At 42.7% G+C, this 22563-nt stretch overlaps 1 protein-coding gene across 2 annotated transcripts; it reads right to left on the bottom strand.

Moving 5' to 3' along the window:
* Positions 1–350: 350 nt before the first annotated feature.
* Positions 351–21655, bottom strand: map3k7 (mitogen-activated protein kinase kinase kinase 7). Of its 2 annotated transcripts, XM_066676424.1 has the most exons (18): positions 21054–21655; positions 20745–20841; positions 20356–20466; positions 19234–19299; positions 18945–18990; positions 18031–18169; positions 16086–16214; positions 14865–14989; positions 13804–13934; positions 13511–13592; positions 12259–12383; positions 11589–11715; positions 10090–10170; positions 6620–6687; positions 5566–5665; positions 4864–4925; positions 3780–3895; positions 351–1459 (listed from the first exon to the last, which is right to left on the bottom strand). In XM_066676424.1, exons 2-18 carry the CDS (start codon positions 20829–20831, stop codon positions 1279–1281), a joined length of 1776 nt encoding a protein of 591 aa, XP_066532521.1. In that variant the 5' UTR covers positions 20832–20841; positions 21054–21655; the 3' UTR covers positions 351–1278. The 2 variants fall into 2 exon arrangements, with proteins under 2 accessions (XP_066532521.1, XP_066532522.1); XM_066676425.1 differs by lacking the exon at positions 10090–10170 and having other exon boundaries at positions 20745–21652.
* Positions 21656–22563: the final 908 nt, after the last annotated feature.

Genomic DNA, 22563 nt, shown 5'->3' with positions numbered 1-22563 from the left:
TAAGGCAACATGTGAACTAAGAATACCCCAAAACAGAGCAGGGCAGGAGGAGTCTTCATGAAACTACAGCTTCTACCCCCTGACACCTGCGTGGAAACCACCAAAGGATAAATAAACAGAAACACCCGACGAATACTGAAGTCTTGACACAGCCATTTGGGCTTTACAATCTCTACAACTTTCCTCGTGTGTGTCGGCCGGCTCAGCCTGCCCTGACTGGCCTTGGGCCGATGGGAGGTTTGACATTAAAAGAAACGCTAAAAATGTATTAAAAGCTGAGTGACATATTTCATCTTCCTGTGCGTCTAAAGTCGTTTATACAGAAGGTGTATTTTCCCTCGTTTTTTAAAACAGATGCAGGGGTGATGTTCAAGGCATAAGCAAAATACATCCCCCGTATTAGTTATTATATTTTTTTCTCCAACATTAAAATACCTTTCATAGGCAACAATTAGAATATCTTAGATACGTAGTTCTGTCTCACTCTTTTTTTTTTTTTGCATAAGGTTAAAAATGAAAATACACTCAAAAAAAAAAAATATGGAGATTAAAAACTGAATAACATTACTATAGGACCTATGTAACTTAAAACCACTTCGCGTTCACATTCTCAAGGATCGACAGCCAATGAAAAGGGCCGGATCCGATCCTCCAGGGAAATTCTGGGACGTCAGGAGGGAGAGGAGGGTCGATTATATATAAATATATAAGCGAACGACATCCCCAGGGAAGGGGAAGACCTTTAGGGACGAAGACAGACATGCGTCAATGCGTTCCTTCCTGACCTCTGATTGGACACTCCACTTGGTGCCGCTAAAAACGAACAAAAGGGGGGCCCCCCCTTGGTCTTGAAAATGAAGCGCCCCCAGTTAACGTGCGAGACTGCAGACTTTGGTTCATTAAGACCACCAATGGGGCACTACGCTGTGTACAGACGGACTGCTCTCTTGTCCCATACTGGGATGCAGTGACTGAACTTGCCCAGCGTCAGTCACTTGGGAAGAAGTTGATTGCTTGACCCACATGCTCCTGACCCCTTGCTGGGCTCAAATAAGGCAGGGGGCGGCATGCTCGTGCACGGGGGAGGGGTTATACTCCGCGGGTCGAGTGGAAAACCTGGGTAGACTTTTGATGTGGGAATAATATCGGCTCATGGAGGTGAGATGAAATTTACCAGGGTGAATGAGAGAGAAAGTAGGTGTAAGAGAGGCAGTCTGTCTGTGGTGCATTTCAGGGGCTGCTTTAGGGAGGCAGAGGGGGGCTGGTTTTTGGGGCGCATCACGACGTGCCCTGTCTCTTCGGCTGCTGAGCGCGGATCAGCTCCAGCTGCTTCTTGCACTGCTGGTAATAGGTGGACAGGCTTTTGTTCTCTTCTAGAAGCTTCTTGTGCTCCTGGACTAGGCGAGACGTGTTCTGCTGGTCCTTCTCGTCCTGATCGAGCTCTGCGATCAGCTCATTCCTACACACGAGAGAGAGAGAGAGAGAGGTGATCAGAACGTTACCAGAGTGAGGGAGGGATCATGTTTCCATCCAAAATTTTCACAAATATATGCAGAAAACATTGTTTCCATCCACTACACTTTTGCAAATAAACTTCAGAAGACAGGTTCCATAGTAAGAGGGCAGCACTGAAACAAGAGAGGAGTAGATCCCAGTGGGTTTTCACTTTGAAACAAACACATTTCATATTTAAGTTTAATATTTACTGTTCGAAGCTTCTGTCTCTTGTCTGTTGTATAGTTCTTGGTTTTAAACGATTGAAAAGAAAGTAATGTGTGTATAGTACAGGGTGGTGCAGCAGGTAGTTGTTGCAGTCACACAGCTCCAGGGACCTGGAGGTTGTGGGTTCGAGTCCCGCTCCGGGTGACTGTCTGTGAGGAGTGTGGTGTGTTCTCCCTGTGTCTGCGTGGGTTTCCTCCAGGTGCTCTGGTTTCCTCCCACAGTCCAAAAACACATTGGTAGGTGGATTGGCGACTCAAAACTGTCCGTAGGTGTGAGGGTGTGAATGAATGGTGTGTGTGTGTGCGAGTGTGTGTTGCCCTGTGAAGGACTGGCGCCCCCTCCAGGGTGTATTCCCGTCTTGCGCCCAATGATTCCAGGTAGACTCTGGATCCACCGCGACCCTGAACTGGATAAGGGTTACAGATAATGAATGGATGGTGTGTATAGTACATAAATAAACCCAGGTGGTGGTGTGAAAACAGAGGGGTGTGAAAACGTGGAGAAAAATCCTTTTCCATTGCACTTTTTTGCATATCGGCTTTAGACAGAGCCTAAATTTTAAAACATTTTGCAATATTTGGATAGGGTGGCGCAGCAGGTAGATGTCTCAGTCACACAGCTCCAGGGACCTTGAGGTTGTGGGTTCGAGTCCCACTCTGGGTGACTGTCTGTGAGGAGTTGCTGAGTTCTCCCTGTGTCTGCGTGGGTTTCCTCCAGGAGTGTGAGAGTGAATGCGTGAGTGTGTGTCACCCTGTGAAAGACCGGTGCCTTCTCCAGGGTGTGTTCCTCTCTTGCACCCAGTGATTCCAGGTAGGCTCCGGACCCACCGCGACCCTCAATTGGACAAGGACTTGCAGACCATGAATGAATGAACGAATTAATATTTGGATGTTTTTGTTTGATGCACATTTTCATAATTCGCCAAAACTCAGTGGATGGAAAACCCACTACTGAAAGATGGAGAGACTTTTAAGCAATAATTCAGCACCCCTAATTTTAAATGCTGTAACCCTGTCAGCTGAGTCTGGTTTGCAAAACTCAGCTTTGATCATTTCAAAATCCATTGAAAATAAACCATACTGATATAAGAGACATTTTGGGAAAAACAAACCAAGTCATTTTTGAATTGTGCTCAAACAAGAGAAGAACCTCTACCTGGTCACAACATTGTTTCCATACATTTGTGACAAGAAATAAAGCAATTTGCACAAGGGGTTAATATTCATCTTTCATAACCAGTCTGCTACGTTTAGCCTCTTATTTCTGGTGCTGAACTAAAAGAGACAAATTACAGACCCCAGGCTGATCAGCTACATTTAGAGTAAATACAATTTCTGAAGCAAAACTCAAAATACATCAAAATAAATCTGAAATTACATTTAGAGAACAACTACCCTTCGGTTTATGAATATTTCATACACTTGCGGAACTCGTATGTAATGTGCGCTGGCAGCAGTTTGACCAGAGTGTGTGAAAATGCTCCCACACAGACACATACCAGCAGATTCCTTTTTCAAGTCATTCTCTATAAATACAGAATGAGCTATTCAGTCTTAACTCTGCCAGTTGCTCCACTAGCGCCTGTTGGAGCTGCTTAAAGACTTGGGGAGGTGGTGTGTGTGTGTGTGTGTGTGTGTGTGTGCGCGCGCGCGCGAGCGAATGTGCTTGTCCTGCTCGTCTCCAGCTCAGATGTAATTGAGATGTTGACTCCAAAATCACAGTCACTGCAAACCTACTGGTCCTGTACATATCGTATATAGTGCAAATTAAACCCCACACGACCTGACGTCAACACATGATTGGCTCAAACGGACTGTGGTGGTGCAGGGCAAGAGTACGGCGATGTACAGTTTGGGTTGTGTACTTGTGCAGAGTGCCTTAGCTCTAAGAAGACTTCACTGTGAATAAGGACCTCAAACAGTAGTTTCTTTGTGGTAATGGAAGGATGGGCAAAACCGGTCTGAGCTTTTAATCGCACGTGAATGTGTTTGTGAATGATCCGTCAGGAGAAGCGGATGAGGATGTGTGGGTAATTAAAAAAAAAAAGCATCACTCACTTTCTCTGGATGAGCAGAGCGATCTCTGTCTGCACTTTCAGATACTCCTGTGCCATCTTACAGTGCTGCTCAAACACCGCCATCGACTCCTTTGAGTTCGGACATGGGGCAAGGGGCTGTGAATCACACACACACACACACACACACACACACACACTCGTGATTACTCATACACATGCACACAATCATTAATCAGCTTCAGAGCTTAAAGCTTGTTAGCCTGTAATGCAAAAAGTGTATTTATATCAGATTGTCTGCACTTTCAAAACTACACGCCAGAAATAGCTAAAGCGGTGGTGACCAATGCTGCATGTAGCCATTTGCTGCTGCTGCGTATTTATAAGAACTTTCCGTAATGTAAATAGCCTCGTTTTCGGAGTCCGTAACAAGCCGTAATCCTGTCTTGATTGAATTTGAAGCCTTATTTTTCCGATGCGATTGGCAAAAAGAGAGCGGAGACTGTAGCAGGAAAGCAGTTGCCAATGAGATCGATGCGAAGCTGAACCTAAACTGCTTCAAGAGTGAAATCTTTCTTGAAACACACAGCACTACACAGTTTGCTTCATCTGCTTTAGACAACTCCGCCAGCTCCCGTACGGCTCACCAATAAAACATCTAATTGAATCTGATAAAAACAGAGCGAGGAAAGAAACTGCAGAGCCAGGAGAAGTATAAAAAACAGCTCTGTCTTACAAGGCCTGGGGCATAAATAACCATGAAACTGTGTAGAATCAAATAAAACAAATACTACGAAAAACAGCAGACGCTGTGGAGAATTTTCCCTACTGGAAATACTTATTATGACTTATTTATGCCCTGTAATAATCCACGGTTTTAAATGTAAAAGTAAATAAACCATAACACGAACGTATATTATTCAGCGTTGTTTAAAATTCATTTAAAGGTTAAAACACTATCCCTTAGATCTTTGTTTGTAACCGCACTGAGAGGGAGTAAAAGCCTACAATAACAGAAAAAGGTCCTGTCTAGCCAACGGCAAAGTTACATCTCTTAATACAGTACGCTGTTTATATGCTTACAACAGAAATGGACGTAAGGCTGAGGTTGTTTATTGAGACTGTACCTGTAACTGGTGATCCAGTGTCAGATAGGCCATGGGGATGGAGTTATCAGAACCATTAGTGTCTATGAGAAGAGAGAGAGAGAGAGAGAGAGAGAGGAGAGACAGAGAGAGAGAGAAGAGAGAGACAGAGAGAGAGAGAGAGAAGAGAGAGAGAGAAGAGACAGAGAGAGAGAGAGAAGAGACAGAGAGAGAAGAGAGAGAGAGAGGAGACAGAGAGAGAGGAGAGGAGAGACAGAGAGAGAGAGTTTATAATAAAATAAAAAAGCAGCTCAGGACTGCAACACTGCTCCTAGAATTGAAAGCCCCAAAAATGAAAGGACTTTAATTTGTACACAACTTGTTATCCTGGTTATCTCTCCCATCTCCATTTCGCAATATAAGCAGTGCTTTCAATGTGTAGTGGCCTCGGATAACCACAGACAGTCTGCAAATAACCCTGGCTCATCACTGTTAATGAGAGACAGAGCGAGCGAGAGAAAGAGACTGATGAGGCTTACGTAACGTCTACAGCCCTGAAAGATCCTTTAGGACACTAACTCTCGCTCCTGTACAGAGGCTATAAAACTGAGGGAGTCTGGATCAACAAAAAGACTTCATGTGAGGTATTAAGGAAGCCACACTAAGGATCAGTTTTATTAGTAATGTCACGTAATTGTCGATCTGAAGGTTGAGATGTCGCTGGGTTGAATGTGTGTAAGTCACCTGCAGGGTCATCAGAGGGGAAGCTGTAGCCTCTGCCTGTCTTATCGGACGTGATCATCCTCACGCTGGGACTGGATGACCGGCTGCTGTTCCTGCTCTCCTGCAAACAGAAGCAAACACAGGCTCATTTGGAAAAAGGAACCAAAGGGTCTATACAGTATAATCTCTCACAACAAACCAACTTCTACCTGAAACTACTTCTAATGCTGTATGAATGTCCGCCTTGAAAACCTAGAAAAGTGTTACATAATCCGGCATAAACATCCGGTGCATCATTTTAGGCCAATTTCCAGTAAACACCAGGCATCTACAAACACTGAGGACAGAAGCAATGTTGTCTAATCTTTAAACGTGACAAAGAAGCAGTGCGTCCTCCGAGTGACCATACGGCGAGACCGTTTTAGACCTTCAACTTCATCTCCACACCTCAGACTGACATTGTTTACTCTCTAAACTCCCCTGCAGCCATTCAGCTGTCACAGCCCTGGCTTAAGCCGGTAGATGTCTCAGAGGCAGACGCCTTGAATTCCACCAAACAGGAGGAATACAAATGCAGCGCTGGTCGATTACGGCTCTTCAAACAGCTGAAGATGTGATTCTGTTGTCTTTTAGCCAAACTGAATTCAAAGACACGGCAAAGTCCATTTTTCGATGCGCTTTGAAAGCTGTGTATCATCGGTTTGCTCTTGGTTTGAGCTCATGTCATGAACAGAAATTTTGAGCTGCGTGAGTTATTAGACCGCTGATGTAAAGCCAAGCAACACCGCAATGCTCAAAGACTTTCCCAAGCTTTTATCCACTCCAGCGTGGTTTAAACCAGTAAAAGCAAAGCTGGGATAAGTGTTTAATTATAATCTAAACAGTGATGACTATAAGGAAGTTTTGCAAAAAAGAAATCAATAGTTTAAAGCACCTAAATATCAAGTTAAATGAATTAATCTGTGATGAACCAGGCCCTAATTGATTCTGAGTATAATCGTGCAATTAAAGTAGCAGCTGTACTAGATTCTGAAGTGCCATATCCCCCAGGACCGCGAGAATGTGAGGGTCTTACCTGGCCAGACTCTGTCACAACGGCAGGGAGGTCCTGAACCGACCTACGTCTGTGAGGCTCGCAGCTGCCTGAAGAGAGAAGGAGATAGAAAGAGACACAGCGAAAGAGAGAAATGGAATGAGGGTCTTTTAGGTCTTGGCTTATTTGACTCCGAAAAGGGTGGGGGGGGGGGGGGGGGGTAAGCAGTGTAAGACAGAGGGACAGCTGCACACCAACTCCTAACACTGCCATGTCAACAGCATGGGCTCAAACGTGGTCAGAACGTGACCACAGTCCACCACTAACCACACACACAGCTAAAAAGGCACCACACCACAAGGGCAGCTTCACTTGCGTTGACTAAACAGCTCCTGTCATTTTTGACTGTAATCAACAGCAGTTGCCAATGGGTACTGTTTGTGTGTGCGCGGGAGTGAGTGAATAAAAGAGAGAAACATGAGTGTGACTGACAGTAGCTGTTTGTTCAATGCACACCACCAAAAAAAGGTTTATTCTACCAAACAAAGGGAAAAACAAGAGTTATCACACATCTCCACTGGTCTATAGGCTTGTGTTTAGAAAGAGGAATTACATTACGTTTAAAACAGGAATGGATTGTAAACTATACAAACAAAACATACCACTATTAATACACAGCCCCTATCAATCCACAAAAAGCACAACAGAAGAACAATTACACTAGCGGTTACTCAACAGACTTAAAGGGAGTCTCGTATGATTATAAAGGACTGTAAAACTGTCAGCTTCGACAAACTGGCTGATAGTGAGGTCAGTAGTGTACATGCACAGGTGAGTGATGTTATTGAGAAAATGAAGCAATGGGAACCGTTGAATATGACTCAGTAAGCGCTCCCTCCCCCCTCTTTTTTTTATTCCCTTCATCCTTCAATGTCCCTGACTTCTTTCATTTTTATCAGGAATGGATAATAATAGCACTGACCTTTTCCATGTGAAATAAATTAATCAGAAAGATGTGTGTGGAGTTAACGAATGCACGTGTGTGTGCGCGCTCATGTGTGTGTGGGGAATAAAGCAGAAACCAAGCAGCTAATTGTTCCATCAATCGGTAAATAATTTCATCTACAGTGTCACCTGGTCCTGCTTTACGGCAAATTAACGCCCATATTCATCCCGTTTTCATTCGTTTGAAAAATGAAATGCCGAGGATGGAAACATACGGCAGTTAAAGGCAATGCTGTCATGCCAAGCCCAGGGAGGAAGCAGCAAATCCGCTCGAGCCATGCTGAAACTCGTGGTTATGATTATCATTAACTATGCGTATGAACGGCTGAACGGTTGCTCCTTCTAAAACAGCATCACATTCGTTGAAGTATTTTCCCACGTATTATTCATTTCTCAAGAGCCAGCACTGAACTACATCACACGCTTTGTTGCATTCTTAGCCAAACATAATCCCCCTGGTCCTTCCTCCTAGGACACGTCAATCATTTTTAAACTGGACAGTTAGCCGTAAGAGCAGGGAATTCTCTACAAAATGTGAAAAAACGGGATAATGAATAACTAAGACTGGGAAACACTCAATACCCAGACCTTCACCCCCTCTCCTGAGGACAAACAGCACTGCACAGTCTAGTGCTAGTCTCAACTTTTCACTTTTAGACTGCTACTCCCCGTTCAAAATCTTATAACTGATTATATCAATTTAGTTCGGCTATGCTCGTGTAAACAGCAGATCATCTGATTAAATCAGAAACCTAAACCATAGCTGTTTATAATTGGTGTTTAAATTCTAATATCTGTATCTGCTGGCTAAAAAAAATGTACATATATCACCTAGATTAGTTTAGTGTGAATGTGTTGTGTGTGTAGAATTGTGCAGAAGCATTATCTAATTTGTAAGAACTTGTTAGTCGTTAAATAACGCAGAATTTTAGCAAATATGGCTGCATTTTTCATTTACCTCAGCACTACACCAACAGTTTAAAAAATCTCTCTCTATATATCAATATAGAATATAAAACTGAGGTATTAAACGCTCCCCAAGCATAACTAACTCTGTTAAGGCTGCACTGAAACACTAAACTGTGCTGTGTTCCAGCCCTAATGGAGGTAGTCAAGACCTCTAACACAAACCAACACCAGGGCCTTAAGTCAGAAAGCAACTGATGAGCACAAGTGCTGAACTGAGATCAAATTCCAATGTTTCCACTGGTTGTTTGCACTCCTACAGTGAGATGCTTTGTGAATATTAGCCCAGAAGCATAGGTAACGGAAGTCGGCACATCCTTTACACTGTCGGTTGTTTTAGGGACAGACTGGTAATTTGGAAATTCAACATTTGAGAATTTCACACTTGAGTTAAACCATGATTTTTTTTTTTTAAATAAAAAGTAACCAAACCCTTCTATTGGTCACAGGGAGAGCCACAAGACCGGATTAAGACCCAGAATAAACCTCCCTTTACCATAGATACGATGAAGGCCAAAACACTGGAGTCTAGAGGCAACCAGTCCATATATTTGTAGTGGAAAAGTGATGTTAAAAAGTGTATACACCACTAGAGGCTCGAAGGTGAAATTACAGGAGGCCAGGAGTAAAACTCTCAACCGCCAGTTTACTAGAGCCACACAAGATGAACACAGAAAGAAGAGAGAGGACTGTAGCTGTTATTCCAGGATTTTTCCATCAGCTTTAGAGCAGCTGGCATTAAATAACACATTATCAATTTAATTTATGGAATGGATTCATCAAAGCTTCAAAGAAATTTGACTTGGACTGCAACGTTTTTGTCATCTTTTACGTCTTAATTAAGCGGCCATTTCAATCCTCGTCAACAAATTTGCCAGCAATCGGCTCTCAAGCTTCAACTGCTCTCAAGACAGTTCAGTAGAATCACAGATAAAGAGAGTGTCTCAAACTGTGTGAGTCTCCAACTTGTTTTAAAGCGATAGTTTGACAAAAAAAAAAAGATAACTATCCCAATAAGAACGGTGCAAACTGCAGGCCCACACTATCACAAACTTCATAGAGTTCAGAGAGGTAATCTCTAACTTGCTTATTTGGTTTTGAGATGGTGTCTGCTACTGTTCCTCATTTCTTCAAATTAAATTACAGATAACTGTACATTATACAGCATCAGAAATCCCATTAGTAAGGCCATGATAAATATTCCACCCATTTATTAAACCATTAAAAGTTCTATTTTAAAAAATAGATTTAAAACAGCGTTCCTTTCAAAGCTAGAAACTGAACCCCAGGCTGCAGCGCGGAGGACGACAGGTTTGTTCCCTCCCCAACATCGTTTGTCAAACTATCGCTTTAGGGGGTTTCCACTAACGTAGATCCTGGACTGACAGCCACAGTGGGGGCGCATGCTGTAGATACAGGGCCGCACTGCTCTGATTGGTGGAGCAGTCGGTGGTCAGCGAGAGTAAACAGTAAACAGTCAGCAGCAGGAGCGGGAGGCAGCCAGGACAGCGGGGGGTGCTCGACCCCCTCCGGTCCGATACCTGTGACGACGATCTTGGGAATGTCCAGAATGGTGCCGTGCGACGCCGTTTTGCGGTGGCCTCGTTTATACTGCGGCCGTGCTGCAAAAACACATACACACACATAGAGCCGCAGACACACACATGCAGACTGTACTCACACAAACGTACAGGCACACGAACAGGACGGAGGGCCTTGTCTGCTCTCGCACAGGCAAGACATCGTAATACATGAACGCATGCAAGATGCACAACTCATGCACGGACGCAGACGCACATATACATACAGTTTGTGTGCAAAGGTTTGGGTATGATTTGGTGATTTTTGAAAATAAAGTAAGTGCACACAATTATGTAACTTTAATAATACCTTTTTTCAATGTAGGAACACGAATGAATTCTAGAACCGCTGTCGTTCCTTTAAAAAGGTTTGTTTATACTGTTTGTACCTTTGATGACAATAATGTAGCTGTACAATATCTAGATCCAAAAAGTAATTTCTATATTTATTTTTAAACACATGTCCCCTATAAAATGTCACAAATAAAAGTGCATTAGTAATGCTCCATAGTGATTGTTTAAAACTATATTAATAACAAACACATTTAAACATACGTTCCATTATCTCCCATTAAAGTGTTAGGAGCCGTTTCCCTTTAAAATCGACCATTTTGGAGAGATTAGGTTTTGTTCCAGCAGCCAGGGGCTTTCAAACATTTGCACACCACTGCGTACGCACATACACAAAACACATACATGGATCCAAACACCCCATCTGCAAACACGCATGCATGGGTCAGCCCAGGGGTCAGAGCTTCAGAGAGCAGCACTGGAGCAGAGCTGAGGGCAGGAAAAAGCCAGCAGGCCTGGCATCTCTCGCCAAACCGAGGAAACCACAAGCTTCTCGAGCTGGTCGCTGGACGACTGGAGAGTGAGGGGTCCTCGGATCCCACTCTTAACGTCCGAGCTGATGTGTTTACTTTAGTGATTTGTTTTCTGTGTTTTTAAATGTTTAAGATAAAGGAATACTGCAGCATTTTGTCATCTGTATAATAGTGTTGGACTACACTGTTGTATAAACAATGCCTAAAATCTTAGACATAGAACATGTTCTTAATTTGTTTTCCGAAATCTAACGGTCGTCTACTACGTGTGCTTTGAGTCAACAAGCTTTCTATATGAAAAAGACTGGAGTATTCCATTAAAGTGCTCACTGAGTTAGAGATTACTAAGTGTTGGTAAATCCTGGTGTTAAAATGGTAATAATGATCAAGTGCAGTGAGATGGATCACAGTATTCTGGATTATTCTGAGTTTGATGACATTAAATGAGTGAATGATTTCAGACGGATTTAAGAAAAATGACAGAAACGTAAAGTTAAAGCCTCAAGATTTCCAACAAAATCACAGAAGCTGTTTGTTTTCCTCCTTTCCTAGAAAGTCTCAAACAGCATAATGTGATTTTTGACAACTCCTCTCCGTGTTCGTCTGGACTTATGAGAGTGTAAGAGTGTGTTTTACCTGGGGAGTAGGAGAACTTCTCGAGTTCGGAGGGGTCACCGCTCGATCGTTTGCTGTCGGAGGCCGAGCAGTGCATTCTGCCCGACAGACTCTCAACACTGCCCCCTCTGGACAGAGGGAGTCCAGGCTTCACAGAAAAAAACACACAGAGAATAAGTTAAATAAATAAATAAATAAATAAGATTAAATTAATAAAAACTACACTGTACAATTCAGAGAAACTCGGAAGCACAAAACCTTGTGATCTTAGATTCTGAACTTTTTTCAAGCTTATAACAATCAGAATTCATTATTTTAATGCTCTTTAGAAATGCTTCAATAAGAAAAATAAATCCCTCCACAACCCACTCCACAAAACGCAGCAGATGCTCATTAAAAAGAGAAAGCTCACATTAGTCCACTTTGTTTGAAAGATCTCAAATTGACTGGATGTTTTCTGTGAAGCTCTAAATCTAACGCTTCACCCTCTTTGTTTTCAAAATGTGCAATTTATTTCTTTTACACTTTAGAAGCATTTTTAGATGATATTTATAAGCTGCTACTGTACAGAAATTCAAAGGGCTACTGTCAATGTATGAAAAAGGTATTGCTATTAAATTAATATTTACTGAAGGTTACACTGGCACATTCACAAGGTTTCACAACAGAAGAGAAGCAGCAGGTGCCCCACCTTTGATTTAAACTGTGCAAACTTGGTCTCCATGGTCTTGATGGTGTCATTACTGCCAGCGGATGTGCTGTGCTCCATGCTGCCGTCATTCCTGTTGCTCATGCTGATGCAGTCCACAATGGAGCCTGGATGACAACAAAATCAACAGGTTTGTACTAAAGAGCTGATTTTCTGGTCAAATCTGAAGTAAAAGTAAATGATGAAAAAATTCTGTAGCAAAAGTAAGGAGGCAGCAAGCTGCGAAACTAACAAACTGTGGTCTGGGGTTTAAATACAAAGACGTACAACGTGCTCATGTTTATAGCTCCCAGTGAAACTGGGTTTAAACCACTTTGACAAGTCTGCATGACAACAGTGAAGAGCTGGATGTGGTTTAAGGGCAGTTTTGAGTATGTTCTATGGAAAGACCTGTGTGACCACTGACTTGAGCTCAAGGTCTAAACTAAAGTAGCCAAATGCGGATACCAGACCGATCAACATCACCGCTGATCAATTACATCTGGGTCAAGTGGAGAATCATTACATTACAGTTTACATTTCTATACAATACTTCATTCATTATCTGTAACCGCTTATTCAGTTCAGGGTCGCGGTGGGTCCAGAGCCTACCTGGAATCATTGGGCGCAAGGCAGGAACACACCCTGGAAGAGGGCGCCAGTCCTTCACAGGGCAACACAGACACAACACACATTCACTCACACACTCACACCTACGGACACATTTTGAGTCGCCAATCCACCTACCAACATGTGTTTTTGGACTGTGGGAGGAAACCGGAGCACCCAGAGGAAACCCATGCAGACACAGGGAGAACACACCACACTCCTCACAGACAATCACCCGGAGGAAACTCACACGGACACAGAGAGAACACACCAACTCCTCACAGACAGTCACCCGGAGGAAACCCACGCAGACACAGGGAGAACACACCACACTCCTCACAGACAGTCACCCGGAGGAAACCCACGCAGACACAGGGAGAACACACCACACTCCTCACAGACAGTCACCCGGAGCGGGAATCGAACCCACAACCTCCAGGTCCCTGGAGCTGTGTGACTGTGACACTACCTGCTGCACCACCGTGCCGCCCTCTATACAATACTCACTTACTTTATTATTTGGTTGTGTGTAAAGGAACTACAAAAAACAGCTTTAAAATATGGACACCGATATCCTTTGTTTTATCTAACAGTCTCAATAATGAGCGTATCCACCAATCCTTTGTGCCAGTATCTTTGTGTGTACCTGTGCTGGTGGCAGAGTTGCTCTGGCCTTCATCAGAATACTGATACGGGTACTGCAGAGGCTCTTCTGATCCAGGAAAATACTGCATAGGGTCCAGGGAGAAGGATCAGAGCCAGAGAGAGGGAATGAATGAAGAGTAGGTGAGAACATGGACTATTAGAGTAATAGAGCACCTAAGAGAAAGACTTCAGTCCAGTAAACAGTGCACTTCGTTCAGTCTTTGTGTTCGTTTACTTTGAGTGAGTCTAAGAGAGATGCTAAATATGAAGCACATTAAAAGTATTAATAAGTACCTTCATCAGGTGCACCATTATCTTGACTATTTCCTCCATGGACGGCCGCTGGGAGGGGTCTTTGGACCAGCAGCGTGTCATCAGGCTTTCTATAGGCTTGGGTAGGTTTTTAATGAGTGGAGGCCGAGTCCCTGAACAAACACAGCGGGATGAATCACTACCAATGCTTATTATTGTTAGAATACATTTTAACAACTTTTTTTCAGGAGATAATGTGGTTGTAAAAACAAATAAAAGGACTAAAATTATTTTTTATGACGTACAAAATGTTCAAATGTTTTACAAAAGCGTCATGGCAACACAAAGGAAATACCAATAAAATAAGATTGTGATTTGTTTCACGAGAGTCCAGACCTCTATTTCATTGAGTGTTTTGAATTACTTGGATCGTGAGATGAAGAAAATGCAACCAACTTCTAAGACTAAACTTCGGAGATTTGTAAGAGAAACATAGCAAAACATCTCTAAACTTTTGGTTGATAAACTGAAAGCAAGTCCCCTGATTTGAATAAAAACTATAATAAAATAAAACCGTGGGCACGGTAAATAATATAATAAAGTAGTTTATTTATTTTTAAAGACTTCTTTGTAGGTCTCTGTTAACGACATGTTTACTATTTTTTTGTTGGCCTTGTGGAAATTAAAGGAATAATACTTAATATTTGTAGCTTAAAATTACAGCTTCAAAATCACTGATGCTCCACTGAGCTTTAACAGGGAGAGCAGAGCCTCTGTTCTTGCTACTCTGGGTTCAGCACTGCGGAAACTGCACTATGTATCTTTTGGAGAAGAGGAAACCACCCACTTGCTTACCCCTCCCCACTGATTTCAGTACAGTGCTGCAATAATAAATTACACATTGGGGCCCAGGGCCCATTCATTTCCTTTGAATATATAAACGGTTGCTGGGTGGTGTTACATCTTTGCATCATTTGAATAGATACACAGCAGACGTATAGATACTTACAGGTACACTTACACAACACGTGTATGAGATGCGTGTGTATGTGTATGACAGACAGAGTGAGAGAGAAAGCAAAGAAAAAGAAAATCAAACTCACCACGGTGCACAGCCCACATGATCCTAAAGGCTGGCCCTCCGATCTCATCAAAGGGCTTCCTGCGTGTGATCACCTCCCAAAGAATAATGCCCCAGCTGAACACGTCACACTTCTCACTGTAGTTACTGCCTGCAAAGTGTGCACACACGCGGTGAGTAACAAAAGGAAGTGAGCGCATCAAAGGTGCACAAAGAACGAGGAAAAGGGAGCATGCATAAAAATAATAAGTTCAGACGCGAGCAACAAAAATAAGAAAGCCGGTCCAGACGGAATAGTAAAACAAAGAGACAGAAGAAAGTTGATCCACGGCAATAAGCACCTTTATCTCGTGCCTACCCCGCTTCTGAAACGTGCAAAGGGGGGAAACCTGCAGGCAATTTCCTCTCGTGCAACCCGGGAGAGGCTTAATCACCCCTGCTTATTATCCCTCAATTACATCGCCCATCACACATATGCTTTTAACACCGCCTCACGGAGGTCTTCTGCTAATTTGTTTATCAGTAAAAGCAAATGAACAGTGTTGGCTTTTCTCATTTAATGAGGAGCGTTCTAATAGCACATCAGTTTCTGTTCCTCCCTTAACAAACAAGATAATGACCCGCTCCTCACGGACCCCTGGAATAGCTCAGCACTTTTTAATGCCCTTCATGGATTTAAGTACATCAGTTATTGCATCATTATTGCAATCACCACAGCAAACACTGTTCCTGCTACATAAAACAACCAAAGTTTTAACGCTCGACCAACTGCATCTGAGGTAAATTAGTAACGTGGACACTGATATTTTAACGTTTATTTACGTAAGCTTTCAATATATAATATTCTATCGGTATAAACGACTTTACACTGTCGTTTCTTTTGATTATCAGTGTTACAGGCAGTGACTACCAGAGCCCTTTCACTCCCTTATAATTACTAAAGCGAACGGGCTGTTTAAGAGCTTGATTTTTAAACTGCTCTCCAGATCTGATAAGCTTCCAAAAGGTCCCGCATAAACTGCCTCCTCCTTTTCATTTCCTTTCCTGAGAAAACGAGACAAATCAGAAATCTGAGGCACGTGTAAAGCAATGAAAATAACGAAAAGAAAAAGCTGAAAATGTTTTTTTTTTAACGTATTGTAATAACACGTATTTTTCTCCCGTGTACATCAGCTATTGTTCTATCACAGTGCTTTAGGGGCAGCTTGTTCCTGATTAATTTCTTCGCTCCTCAACCTCAAACTTGCCTTCGAACACCTCTGGAGCCATCCAGGCGGCGCTGCCTTTGTTGTTGGTCATGTGTGTCTGGATGTCGCAGGCCGTTCCGAAGTCACAGATCTTCAAAACAGTGCCTCCAGCGACCAGCAGCAGGCTGAGGACACAAAGAGAGAAACAGCAATCAGACAGCAGCCCATCTCAACCACTGTTGTTAATATACCTACAGTGTATAATAGCTTATTAACCACCAAATCACCGAGCGCCCACACGCTTTCATTTATGATGTGTTTTACTGTTGTTTTCATGAACAACTGAATCTAAAACAGCTGTTAGAAGGGGCTGAGAGATGCTTTAAATGTTTTTTCACGTGGCATACAACTATATGCTGGTCTTACATAGGATAGTAAGTCCTGGAGCTTTATTCATTCATCTTCTGTAACCGCTTCATCTTTATCACACCCTAGACAGGGCACTAGACCATGGCAGGACATTACACACTGACCCAACCACTCACACACACTCGCCCCAGTCACATTTCGGAACACTTTACACGCCTTCTTTAATAAAGAAAAATCAACCCTACTTCTGTCTAGGAACAGCAACACACACCAACCTCAAGAAACACTGAAAAACCTCACCATATATTCATCAGATGTTTTGGAAGCAGAAGAAGGGAAGACTCTAACATTACATGGATATAACCAAACTGAAAAGGAATTGTCACAGTAGGTACATCAGTACAGACAATAATAGTCCAGTTCTAGAACTGTGGTAGTGACCCAGTTGTTCCCAGGCCCTCTGGGTCACGTCTGCAGGAGGGGAAGCAGCTGGTTGGTCGCACTGCTGCCAGAGGCCTTTTCTGAATGCCGCCCCATAAATAACCAGCAGACAACACAACAGTGGCTCCTGCCAGACACACTGAAAAAACTACATGCAACTATACCTCATCTGGGCAAGTGATTCAGAGCTGGCATCCAGGTACAGGTTAGGACTTGGTTGCGCAAATTTGAGTGGATAAGGCACAGCAGTGCTGCTGGAGTTTTTAAACCCATCCTGGACTGGGAATAATCCACCAAATAAAAACATTCATCCCACAGAGTCCTGTGGGCAGTGATGAAAGACTAGAGGATGTCCAACACAAACTGCAGCGACAGATCTCAGAGCTTCTCTGACTTTACATCTACAACGTGGACCAACAACGTGTATAACCAGCGAATTCAAAGCTTCCAGCAGCACTGCTGTGCCTGATCCACTCCTACGTCAGTGATCCACCACCCAAAGTACAGCCTACCTCCTCTATGGTGGTCCTGAACATTGTAGAACAGGGGATAAAACATTACACAGATAAACAGATGGATAACTAACATACAGCTATGATAGTGGAGCTGAACAAATGCAGAAAGAGTGTACATGCAAAGACATGTCTCTAATAAAATAACCATACAGCATGTTTAATAGAAAGGCCTTTGAAACAGCAGTTGAATTTTACACAATAATATACAGCCCCAGCTGGAGCTTTTGAAAACTTCACTGCAAGGACTTGTCACGTGGGGAACAATGCACTGCGTATGAATGTGAATATGAAAACGCATTTCAGAGAGCGAGAAAAGACTGTCCGTTTGAGACACATATCAGAGAGATAGAAGATAGACAAATGCATGCATCATTAACATTAAAAAGACACAGATAAGACTTGTGACTGATGTATTGTATGAGAATAAATTAGTGTGTATTAATGCTGGAGTCAGGGAAGGAGTGAAAATAAAAGAATAATGCAGATAGTTTGGGATGAAAGTGCATTCTTAGATGGAGAGGGAGGCCTCTGAGTAATAGAGAGCTTAAATACGCAGAAGAGAAGGACAGTGAAGGGCATACTCCACACTGAGAGTCGTATAAGAGCGGTAACTGTAGTGGGAAGTCAATATCTTTGAGACAAAGAGGGAGACAAAATGAGATGGTGAAGCTCGTACTTGGGAGGCTTGAGGTCCCTGTGGATGAGAGCCTTTGGTTTCATGCCGTGAAGATAGGAGACGCCCTGGGCACACTGCAGACACCAGCTCATGGCGTGGGACGCTGTGTAGTGGGGGAGGGGCTCGGCACCATGCAACACTGAAACAGAGACACATTGGCGTTGAAAAGTCTGGAATCACGACTTCAAATTGCACTAAAAACTAGAGACCAGAGCTTTAAGACTGAACTATAGACTTGCTCATCACTCTGACCATATTCAAACCAAGTCAAGAGGTGGCTTATCTTACAAAATATTTATTTATTTACTTATTTTTAATTGAAAAACACGTAGTATTAAAAAGTTTGATAAGATGTGGGTGCAAAACTCTTCACCAGGACATCCCTAGTAATATCCTAGGCTCATGTACTAGTCGATACGTACCTCTACGACTATATTACTAAATATGCAAAATACTGTATCCTCTTCTGTGCCACACTAAATACTTAGTGCACCTCCTGTGACCAATCCTCATTATCACTAACTGCTTTACTGGCATTTTCCAAAATTAAGGACCTCAGTCCAAAGAACACAACACCAAACCATTAGAGACAGTGATTCACACTTGTGTCATCTCATGCCAGTCTTTGTGCTAGGGTTGCTTTGGGGAAAGCAAAGGCACGGCTAAATGAGATTTCTGGTTTCGCTGATCAGACTTATTAACTAATTTACATTAGATTAGTGCACATCACTCTAGCAGCACAGCATTGAGACATAATAATAATCTCAAGATATTCATCTACAGTCTCTGTGGCATTAATTAATTTTTCAGCACCGGCAGACCTCCCCTGTCACTATTACTTTGTGCTGAATTTTATTAAAGGTTGTACTTTAAGATCAATAAATGAAGTTGTTTCACATTTAAATCGAACTTACCGTTATATAGAGAGCCCCCTTCTGCGTATTCCATTACCAGACAAACCTGCAGAGACGCAGTACAACAGTGAGATTGTAATTGAGTGATAAACCCCCTATATATTAAGTCATAAACTCATTTGACTGTCAATGTCATCATTTATTTGTAGTTTAACATTAGGCTTATTCCCTTTCCAGGATCTGATCTGTTTCATTTAAACGTGTTCGGATACACTGCAGGTCATGTGACGTCTGTGTCAGAGTCAAAACGCTGTGTTGAAATGATGCGGAATTGCTTTGGGGGACTTACAGGATTGTCACAGGAGCCGTACAACTTCACAATGTTAGGATGATTCACACGAGACAACTGACGAAGCTGAACAAGGAAAAGAAAGAGGTACAACATCAAACTCGATTCACAGGGTACTGACTTGTCAGGCTTTTTTCGCTGCAGCTGAGTCACACCATGCGCCAATGATCAAGTTCACTGTAGGTGGAGTGTCACGCACTGTGCGAGACATACGTGTGGTCCACTCACTGTCCATTACTCAAAAAACAAACTTAAAATTGTTGTGGCTGATCATAAAGGCTCAAATCTGAAGAGGTCTACAGGTGTGTGTGTGAAATTGTCCACAGGTATGAGTGTGCGGCGCCCTGTGATAAGCTGGTGCCCTGAGATTTCAGGTAGGCTCCGGACCCACTGCTAGGTTACAATTTCATGCTTGTGATTTCTCAGCCCAGCTGCCATTTCTGATATATTTCATCCTGTGTTCATTTCTACATAATTGTCTGAGCTTGCGTGAGTTTGTGAGCTCCGGGGCCTTGAGGTCCTGTGTTCTGTTCTCACACCAGTTCACAGTCTGTTAAGGGGCGAGGTGTGTTCTCCCCATGTTTGTGTGGGTTTCCTCCGGGTGTTCCATGACTGTGGTAGGACTTTACCGTGTGACCACCCGTGTGTGCGAGTGATTGAATGGGACAGACTGACATACAGAGAGTATTCCCTGCCTTACGCTGTCGTCCCTCTACTGAATAGCTGAGGTATACTGCCTGGGACCGACTTCTATCGCATCATCCAGGTGCATAACACATATTGGGGGTTTTTAAGGCGACTGACAACTGTCCCAAATAATATAAAAGGGTGTTATACAAGTGTAAGTGAAAAACTTGATAATGCAGCTTGAGTTGGGTTGGACTCAAGGCCTGAAAATTCAAGGCCTGTATTTGGGCTGGGACCAAAATATCAGCTCTACTATAAAACTAACCTGACATCACATCGTACGGCATGCGTGTGTGTGTGCTCTTTCAAAACAGATTTGTTACAGGACATGATTTGATTTGTTGTAATTTCCCTCTCATATAAATTTAACATCCAATCCTTTCACTCCAACAGATTTATTACCTCTTGAGTTCAATATAAAAAATCATCCCAAACCTCGACTATGAAGGCATTTCTTTCAGATTCACTCTCTATTGTTTTGATGGCCACATCTTTGCCTCTCCATTTGGCCTTGCAGACGACACCAAAAGCTCCTCTGCCCACCACCTGAGAACAAGACATTTTGCACATTTACAAACATCTGAGCACATTCAGGATCAAGGTGGTAAACTGGTATGACTGGTGTCTTTGTCTTAAACTAAATTGAGACATTATCCACTGAATAGAACAGCCTCACTTCATTAGAATTAGTGTAAACAGTAGAACTGAGCTGGTTTGCAGGTGGCTAGTCAGACGCACAGGCGAGGTGCCACATTTTCGTTAGGTTTCTGCACCGCAATCTCTCACTATTTAATTAAAGACACCCAGAGTCCACGGTTTCTTACCTCTTCCACGTCAATATCTGCATAGTCTATCTCCTCGAAGGGATATCCAGGTGGTGTCTCAAGCATTTCGGCGGAGGGGACAGACATTGCTAACCAGCTAACAGCATATACATTAAAAAAACAAGGCGAACAAAAGAAAGGTTTTGGAGTCTTAAACACATTCAGCGGCCAAAGTGGAGGACATTTGTTAAAGTAAACCAGAAGCTGAAAGAACTGCTTCTTTCAAAGAGCCCCGCATTACATTACACATTAAATTTAGTCGAAAATCTGACCACTTTATAAAAACTTAGCAGTCGCCGGCTAACTTACCAAACGTTAGCTCGTCAATTTGAGAGAAACAAGACAAGAGAGAACTTCAAAAAACAATATTGCAAAAGCGGTAAATACGTTACATGTCCTAGTTTGTCTGAAGATTTGTTCGGGTAACATAAATAAGCATAAACATGAGTTAAAGTGGTGAAAAAATGATACGTAGCTGAACTCAGCTAGGCTAGGTTATGTTATGCTAAGCTAGGCTAATCTAAACTGCGCTGGAGCGTACAGCGGAAAGAGGAGCAGCTCGTGGCCGAGCTCCGCTCACTCCACCTCGGCGCAAAAGCTCCTCATTCCCGCCTCGCCGCCTCTTAACATTTCCCCGCGATTTAAACCACGTTAAGTGTCCGTTTCCCGAGGCCAGGGCTGTCCACCCATTACACGAGGAGGCGACAACTTCTAACCGATCTCCTCCATTGACTACTTTAGTTATTTTGTGCTGTATATTTATATTATTATCCTTTTCCTCCGGCGTAGTCGCCGCTGTAGCTCCAGGAAGTTTGACTCTCTTCTGAATCCTGCCCTCTCCAGTCTGTACACGGAATGGAGTTCGACGTGCTCCAAGATTTCAAACTAGTTTCTTGACGGTTTTTGGCTGTTCTTCAAATATACATCCAGCTACAATGGTCTCAGTTGTGTTAAAAGTCCCATTTAAATGGTTTATTTCCTCCCAGAGCTGAATTAAACTTAATCTTTAGAGTGGGCCTGCACCCTCTGTTACACAAACTTGTCTTATATTACAAGCTAATGTTTTAAACGAATAACATTACCTTTAAAATAAAGAAATATTATCCCAAATTATTAGCTGTTGAGCTGTAGCTACATTTACTTTTGTGAAGAAGGAAAGGTCAATGTTTCTTTTAAATAAACACTCCTGTCCAAAACCTGTACAAACCCTGGCTACTTTAAATGTCATCCCCAAAAACAGTAAAAGGCAATAAAATGGCTGTCTCTGAAGCAGCTGCTTATGTTCAAGGTAAAGTGTCGGCTAAAGTGGTTAGCCTGTACAGCACACAGCACTGGGCTGTAAAGAAACATTCTCTGGAGAGGTGTAACACTTTTGGGATGAGTGGAATTGGTGTCTGTATCTCAAACCAGTACCTGTCACTAATGTTCTCATGGCTGTATGCCATCAAATCCACACTGCAATGTACACGCATTAGTCTAAAGCCTTTCCAGAGGAATAAAAAGAGAAATGACATTTGGAATTACAGTCATGACCTCTATTACAGTTAAGGTTTACAGCCATTTTGGAGAAATCACCATTGTTTTGTGTTAATGTAAATGGAGAGATTTCCAGTCTGGCCTCACGCACTTGACTGTCCATTTAGGAGAAGTGTGGTTTTTCATTTATTCGCTCGATGCATTTATTTATTTTGAAGAGGCTGACCTTGTACACCGTGACCCAGGGTGATGGGAAAGTGATCAACAAATTGCCAAACATTTGCAGAGTACCCTGAACACATGACCTCAGTGGTCCCAAAAATAAACACAGGGTTTCAACCAT

Source organism: Hoplias malabaricus, chromosome 7 (assembly GCF_029633855.1).
Source record: "Hoplias malabaricus isolate fHopMal1 chromosome 7, fHopMal1.hap1, whole genome shotgun sequence".
Lineage (NCBI taxonomy): Eukaryota > Metazoa > Chordata > Actinopteri > Characiformes > Erythrinidae > Hoplias > Hoplias malabaricus.
Note: the sequence above shows the minus strand (reverse complement) of the source record. Positions and strands in the feature narration are given on the sequence as shown.